Source organism: Marmota monax, unplaced genomic scaffold (genome assembly GCF_021218885.2).
Source record: "Marmota monax isolate L192 unplaced genomic scaffold, Marmota_monax_Labrador192_F-V1.1 WCK01_AAM20220418_F8-fsc00076, whole genome shotgun sequence".
In the NCBI taxonomy this organism is placed as follows: domain Eukaryota; kingdom Metazoa; phylum Chordata; class Mammalia; order Rodentia; family Sciuridae; genus Marmota; species Marmota monax.
This window is the reverse complement of record NW_026692843.1, coordinates 9,369,280-9,377,500: the sequence shown is the minus strand read 5'-3', so window position 1 is coordinate 9,377,500 and position 8,221 is coordinate 9,369,280. Positions and strand designations below refer to the sequence as shown.

At 49.4% G+C, this 8,221-nt stretch overlaps 1 protein-coding gene across 1 annotated transcript in view; it reads left to right on the top strand.

The window, feature by feature from the left end:
• The window catches only part of LOC124095583 (collagen alpha-1(I) chain), a 5,102-nt gene extending 3,788 nt beyond the window's left edge, over positions 1 to 1,314 (top strand). Inside the window, exon 3 of the mRNA XM_046448771.1 lies at positions 1 to 1,314. This exon is cut by the window's left edge and continues 2,454 nt beyond it. Within this exon, the coding sequence (XP_046304727.1) occupies positions 1 to 1,314 (1,314 nt within the window).
• Positions 1,315 to 8,221: the final 6,907 nt, after the last annotated feature.

The following is an 8,221-nucleotide window of genomic DNA, read 5'->3' as shown; positions in this document are numbered from 1 at the left end:
TGGGCAAGCACAAGGCTTCTTTTGAGCGTTCGCGGCCAGGGACACCCAAAGCCCCATCGCCTCGGGGGCCGCACCGGCCCCAGCTCGGCGTCCCGCCAACAATCGCTCAAACGCCCGGGCAACATCTCCTTTCCCCCCACCGGAGGCGGGGAGGAGCGCCCAGGCGCCCGCTCGCCTAACACACGCCCCACGCCACTCGGCACTGGGGACGACAACGCAACCCGCTCCCCCCGGAGAGGGAACGGGCAACGCTGCCGAGCTTACCGCCTCGATCCCCCGAGCGAAGCAACACCGCTCTTGCCTTCGGGCGCTCGCCTCAGAAACCCCCGCAGACGGGGCGAGACCGACAGCGAGGCGGCGGCCGGCCGCGGCAGCGGCACTGGGACCGGGAACAGCACACACCGGCTCAGCCTCAGGCACCTCAGGAAACGACCCGGAGCGCCCCAGGAGCACCGAAGCAGAGGCGCACCGTCGCGCCGAAGCAGCACGGCGGCAGCCCTCCCCGGCGCGGGGAGGGCCACACACGCGGCCCTTGGCCGCCCAGAGCGGGCGGCGAGCGAGAAGCACCCGCTACGTCAAAGGACCCCGGGAGCGAGGTCGAGGCCGGATTCCGCACCCCCGCCCTTCCCCGCACCGCGAACGGGCGGGGAGGCAAGGCGAGGGACCCGCAGGCAGGACGAGAAGAGCTGGCCCATTCGCCATGAATGTCCGTCCCTCGCCTGGCGCGGCTTTGGCCCAGCCCAGGAGAGCACAGAGTCACCACATCGATCAGCACAGTGGGCGGGAGAGACCCAGGGAGCAGGGGGAGACCCGGCGAGGACCGCGTCTAAGAGGAGCCTGCTACGGCCTCGCCGGCCCCACACCCCAGGGAGGGCGGCCGACGACACGGAACGGGGAACGCCTGACACGCGGCTCAGAGCCATGGAAACGAGCGTCGTCACACCGCCCCCGGTGCCCGCAGCGAGGAGCGCACGGGCGGTAAAGGACCACCCGCCACCTCCCCCGCCACCCTCCGGCGCCAGAAGACCGGCCGGCCGGAGGTGGCACCACCGCGAGGGCGCCCCAGGTGCGCCAAAGAGCCGTCGCACGCAGGCCCAGGCAAGCAGCTCCAGAGGGAACGGGTCCGGGCCCCCCCATCAGCCCAGAGCCCGGCACGCACCCGGAGGCCCAAGCTCCCTCCCTCCCTCTGGCGGCACGCGCCAGAGGACAACGTGTCAGCACCTACCCGATGGCAGAAAACGGCCAACTCGGGCCAAAAACAATCGCGACCGGGGCAACGGGGAACAGTTCACTCAGCACTGCCGCCTGCCCTGAACAGAGTCGCGTTCAGCGCACCGCGACATCGAGCCCATCACCGAGATCCAGAGCCCCTAGGGACAACTGGTCGACCCTCGTGGACGAAGGCGAAAACAAGAGACGGGGACCACCATCCCCAACGAGCAGGACCGGGGGGCGGCCGGGGAACACGCTAAGGCGACCCACCACCGAAGGACGCCGGGCATAGCCATCAGGACCCCAAAGAGGGAATGCGGCAAGGCCGGGCAAGCACACCCCTCTGGCCCGCCCGGCGCAGCCCCGCGGCCCCGCGGCCAAAACCCGTGAGAGAGACGGAGAGGCAGCGAGCGGGAGAAAAATAACACAGGAGTCCCGGCGACCGACCCAGACGGGGCCAAGCGAAGCCCGTGGCGGCGAAGGAACCGCTCAGACTGCCACCCGAGGCGCCCGCGGCCCGGACCGAGCAGGGAGAGAAGACAACCGACACACACACACTAAGCCTGCCGGTCCAACATACCGCCAACGGGCCACAACGGCCCAGCCCAGCGCGACCGAGACAGTTCCGCTGGCGCCGCCCAACTCCCGGGACTGTGTCTCGGCCACCGCCACCGAACATCACGCCTTGGCGACTTCCGATGATCAGACGCTCCTATAAAAGCGGCCACCAGGTGGAGCTTGACAACCGTCAACCAAATCAGGCGGAAGGGACGCGGAACCTCGGGCGGGCGGCGTCAGCGGGATCCGCTCCGCAGGGGTCGTAGAAAGTCACCCGGACACATCCCACCGGCCGGGTCGCCCCGCCAGGGCCCCCCACAGCGGCGGGCGCGAGACGCAGGCAGATCGGCCCAGCACCCCTAGAGAATCCGGCCGGGGACACGGGCGGTGTGGGACTTCAAAACCGAAACCACCACGGTGAAGCCACTATCAGACGGGCAGATTGCTAGGCCACGGTCGGATCCATCCACAGAATGGAGGAATTGACAGAAACGTGTAAAAACCCGTTGAAATCGGTTGCTTGGGAACTTTTTGGACTTGGTGTTTCCGCCTGTTTCTGTACCCAAAAAGAAAGAAAAGAGAAGAAAAATCGGAAGATGAACAGCCTCTGAGAAGGTGAACAGACACTTCTCAGAAATGGATATACAATGTATCTACAAAATGGATAAAAAGAGAAAAAAAAGAATTTGTTTTTCCTATTTGGTCACAGTTAATAAGATAGAGTATAATAAAGTCAGTCATTAAGGATAATGGACCCAATTAAAAGTGATTTTTCTAATAAATCCAAAAGAATCTCTAGGAGTTTAGCTTATACAATTGTTCCAAACAAGTTTCTTTCACATAGTGGTGGATAATCGGAAGAATGACTTGACTCATTGGATAATACAGTAAAATTCAAACTCAATTGTTAAAAAGACAAAGCCAATTAAAAGTTTATAAGCCAAGCTTATAGCCTTTGTACATTTCCAAAATTTATTGACCACGAATTTTAACAGCCTCAATACTAGACTTGTGTATGTACCTACAAACTGGCTATCAGGTTACCTTTATTTAGCATTCTAAGTGTTCTGTCATTTTTATTCATTTACATGAATCTTAGTGCTTTCACTCTTGCCTTCCTCTGTTGTCTGTGGGTTTTTTTCTTCAAATTCATGAGACAAAAATTAAGAAACAAATCAGCAGTAGGCTGCTAGTGTCATCCAATAAGAGCTGAAAAGTCACTCAACTTAAAGAAATCCCTGTCTCCATCAAAACCCAGTCTTTAAAATAGTCTTAAAAAAAAAAAATACCTCAGGCAAATGAGCCTATCACTCAGCCTCTCAGAACAAAGATGCCTCCTTCACAGAATAAACAGTTATCAACTATCCCTGCCACAGCGACTTTCACAGTCTGATGGAAGTTTCTAACCAGATTTCTGAAGATCCCCAGAGGTAAGGTGGGTGCTCCTGGGGACAAAGGAATCTGGTGTGGGGGGAGTTTCAGAGCAGAAGCACAGAAGGATCTTGGCCAAATTCATGATGGCTTAGTAATCACCACCCCTAAGTTTCCAAAATTCACCTTATAAGAATATTACTGTGTAAGCAATGTTGGAATACTTGTTTAAACGTTTAAACAACGTTTTCCAGCAGACCTGTCTCTCAGAAGGTGTAGCTCTCGCTCCTCAGGCTCAATGGGGATCAGGGAACATAGAGAGTTAGCATGCCTTTACCCACAGTTGTGCTTGTCCAGAAGGTGTGGGCACCGTGACAAAGCTCAACCCCAGTATGGAATAATGAATGGCAAAATGTCACAGAGAACAAAGTTGGCTTGGATTTTACCTTACCTTCTCGATCCTGTCCAGAAAGAGCTCTTGGGCACAAGTTCAGCTGCCCTACAGCAGGACTCTCACTTGGAGCCCAACACAAATGCTGTGTCCATGGTGAACGCCGAATGCTTGCAGCTGCTCAGAAGGCGCCATCACTACCCTCCAGACGCCATGCTGATCAGCACTGGCACTGACGCCGGGTGACGACACCGAACTGTGCTGCTGCCCCAGGGCATGCGTGTGCACACCCATCAGGCCTGCTGGGAGGTGGGTGGGGTAATCCTGGGACCTCCGGGGCAGGGCGTGGTGGCATCTGTTTGGTCAAGGGCAATCGAGGCAGGGAGAAGGCTTTTGTGAAATACCAGCACAGTCCGGATAAAACCTAATTGATCTCAGGGTGCTCAAACGTTGGACGGTGGCCCAGAAGCCTCCACTATCCTTTTTCCTGTCTCTTTTGATCCCAAGATCTTGGAAAAATAGAGGAAACCCGAAGGAGTGTACCAGATTCGCTTCCTAGGCTTTTTGGCAGGAGCTCACGGTATGAGGAATATTTCATTTTTAAATGGGTAATATAATAATGGGAATCGTTTTGTTTCGCTTCCTACCCTGCAGATGTCAGAGTTCAAATACTCCACTATGGCTGAGGCAGGTTACCACTACATTGACACAGGATGACAAGACAAGGAGATTAATCATCACGTCCCTATTTACCATGACAACTCCCGCCAAAGGAGTTATCGCCATGGCAACTCCCGCCTCAGTTTTGTCATTCTAATATAACCAATGAGGATAAAGCAGACATAATTCAATTTTGGCTTTCTAAAGTAACCAATGAGGGAATAGTGGATGCTCTTCATAACCAATGGGAACAAATGGGGTAAGTTCTTCAATCAGGTCTGTGTAGGGGAGTGATTTCTTCATACTCAGCATGTAAGACTAATTTTACAGAAATGTGAGCCTTGAGCTTCTCTCTTGCTTGGCCCACTCCACTTTACCCTCACAGAGTGCTACTTTCATTGTCACCTTCAGTAACCAAAGACCTGAACCCCAACTTCACAACCCATTTAGCACATGTACTTGACATCTTTTCTCAGAATACACCAAAGTTAAAAAGGGGGGCTGGGAAGAAGCTGTGCACAGAACGGAGAAGGGATAGTACTAGATGGAACACAACATAGAAAATGTTAGCGTAAAAAAAGAAACAAAGAAAATTACCAAAGAGTAATTGTAATTCTTTGGGAATGACATTCTTTTCCAATGCTGGTACTTTTATGTAGAATTTCAGGTACTACAAGATGCCAGAGGCAGGTAAGAAAAAAATGCCACTTGTGAACTAGACAGGGAGATGGGTCATCTCATTCCTATGTCTCATTGCCATGACAACTCCCACCACAAAGACTTATCACCATGGCAACTCCTGTCTCAGGTTTGGCATTCTAAAACAACCAAGGGGTTTGAACTGGAGAGTATTCTAATTAAGTTTTCTGAAGTAACCAATGGGGAAAAATTCGGATGCTATTTTAATCAAGATAACCAATGGGAGCAAATGGATTAAGGTTTTAAATGAGGTCTGTATAGGGAAGTGGATGCTTTACGGCTAAGTATATTAGAAGTTGCTTTCTAGACTTTCTAGATTTGTGGACTTTGAGAATCTCTCTCAACCCACTCCACTCCACCTCCTTCACCTTCACCTTCAATAATTCTGTCCTTTGCCTGTTACTTCTGTGTGTCTTGCTCAGGACTTGAACCCCAACAGGTACCCCAACAGGAACCCCAACAATAACAGTATCTGACCACTGCAGTGGTAAAATGCCTTGTGTTGTAACTGTAGGCAATGATATTAAGGCAAGGACAGAAATTTAAAGGCAAAACACATGAGAATTACAAGAGCTAACTAAAGGCTGAACCTTGATCACCATGGCTAAAAACATGAGTGGAATTCATTGGAGGCTGCCCAAATGATTGTTGGGCAGATCGTTGTAGAAATACTTTCTGTATAAAGCTATGGTGGTCTCTGTGCAAATTGTGATTATGGTGCCATATTTTGTAATACACTAACAAATAACTATTGCTCCCTCTCTGTTTATATTCAGTTATAGCCAGTCTGAAGTACAGATCAGGGGTGAGGGTGCATGAGTTTGGGACATGAGGACCACCTGTGCTCATTTCTCAGAAACATGGCTAACTTCACAGACTGCAGGTGTAGGAAAGAAAGGCATGTAGTTGAGGCATTTGAAAATACCTTTATTTTTGCTTCATTAAAATTTCCAGTAACAGGCAAATGCACTGTTGCCAGCTCTTGTACTGAGCCTTGCTTTCCGTCCCTCACACCTGCTGCTTTCCACCCCTCACACCATACAGAGGCAATTGGGCTTCACATGCAGCAGCAACAGATAGGTAGATAGCACGCAGGCCTGGTGTCTCTTTTTAACCTCTGGTGTTGCATATTCTGGGAAGGGACATAAGAACATTAACACTGGGCAAAAATCAGTAGAAAGCCAAAGGAAACTAAGTAGAAAGCAGTACTGACCAGCTGGGTGTGCTATGTCGTCTCCTCAAATCCCTGGCATTTATCTGCTCTCATCTCATTTTTCCTTTTCCTTGTTTACCTTCACAGAAACAGGTAAGTCCTCCCCAGCCCTGCCTGTCTCAGCCCATGGGTGCACCAGCTTCTCTGTGCTTGATACACTTCTGGGTTTCACTGTCTCTTTTTTTCCACCAGAGGGCAGTGGTTCTACATTTTTTAGTTTTCTTTCCAAAGTGGTTCTACATTTTCTAGTTTTCTGTCCCCTGTAGTTACTAAAACATTTTTTTAAATTTTATTTTGTGTGTGTGTGTGTGTGTGTGCGTGCGCACAAGCTGTGGCTGTCAGTGCTGTTTTGTGGGAAGGTGCTGGAATGCATGCTCAACCTATGCTCTCTCTGTTGGATATTTTGCTCAAATTTTGTACTCTAGGTTCTGCCATCCTAATTAGTGTTCTGTGGAGATTGGATAGCTAAGTCTGCAGCCAGCATGGCATGAAACTGCTTAGCTTGTAAGAGGAGGAGCACCAGGAAAGACATAAAGAGTCAGTGGATTTGTAGAGATGTCATTTGTCCACCAGCCTCCTCTTCAGTACTATCGACATCTTAACTTCAGGTCTTTCTCTGGGTGCTTTTTCCCCCCTCAGCTTAGTGGAGAGATCCCAAAAAGTTTTTTCATCAAGATTTAAGCAGCGAATTTTACAGGTACATTCCTCCTAATTTATTCCTCTCTATACACAGTTCAAAGGGACTTCCACCCAGTCACTTTGACCTCAGACAGACCTTAGGGAGGCAGCAGGGAATACATGCTCATTTGGATTAGAGTAGAAATTTACTTGCGCTGAAGCTGCTGCACAGAAATGAAAGCAAAATTCTTCCTGCTCCCAACCCCACTTTTGTCAGTTTCAAATTCCCCAGCTGCCTTGCATGGTAGCATGTCAAAAGGTGAGAGCCTGAATCCAGACTACTCTGTCCCACCTCTTCTAATAGTGAACTGAGATAAAGATTTGGTGAAATTTTGCATAAAAATACTTCTGATGTATATGTTTTCAAATCTTTCTTAGTATTTATTTTTCACTTGTGGGGATTAAACACAGAGGCACATAGCCACTAAGATATACCCCCCAACCCCTCCCCCAGCTTTTGAGACTGTTCAACCAAGTTGTCTCAAACTTGAGGTCCTCAGCTTTCAGTTCACTGGTATAGCTATTCATCACCATACCTGGCTAGTTTTAAAATCTTCATTTTTGATTTTTATGAATTTTCTTTGGAGGAACCCATAATTACCAGTTCTCGCATGTGATATAGAACTACATCACCAGAGGAGTATCCATGTCACTCACTCTAATCCATGACTAATTCATGCTTCCTCCTAGATTCCTAGTTTGAAAAAAGATATTAAAGTTCACTGAATAGGTCTACCACCTTTGGCCTCTGTTACATCTACTGATATTCACCACTTCTCTACCATTTATAACATGGTTGCTGGTCATTATCTGGGGTCTACAAAGAACCTAATGCAAGTCAACGTGCATGGGCACCATGTCAAGGACAGCCACATGTGTCAGGACCTCCTTTCCTCACCAGGACAGCACATCCACTCTGCCCATCAGTACCATTGTGATCTCCACTAGAGGGCACTCATCCGGTAAGGTATATATGGATGGCAAGAAACTATTGCCTTCTGACACCACCTGCCACAAAATCCATGTGGGATTAGAGTCCACCGTCACTGTAACCCATGACAGCAAAAAATAAATAAATAAATAAATAAAATAAAAAAATAAAAGGAATAAAATAAATAAAGACTTTTTAGGCCACAAGTGCTGTGCAAGTCACAGGACACAGAGACCAAACAAGCCATAAAGGATATTCAGGACAAAAAAAAAATCTGCTTAGTCAATACAGGCTATGTAGTCTGTAGAAAATACTAATGACATATTGTCTTAGCAAGTCGTAGACACTATGTAGTTATAGGGCCTATTATGATCACTTAGGCTACTCAGGTCATAGAATACATGTAGGTCATAGAGGTGATGTAGTTTTAGAGGCTACTGGTGCCATGATGAGAAGAAAGTTCTGAAAGGCTACAGAGGTATTTTAGAACAGTCATGTATTAAAGAAT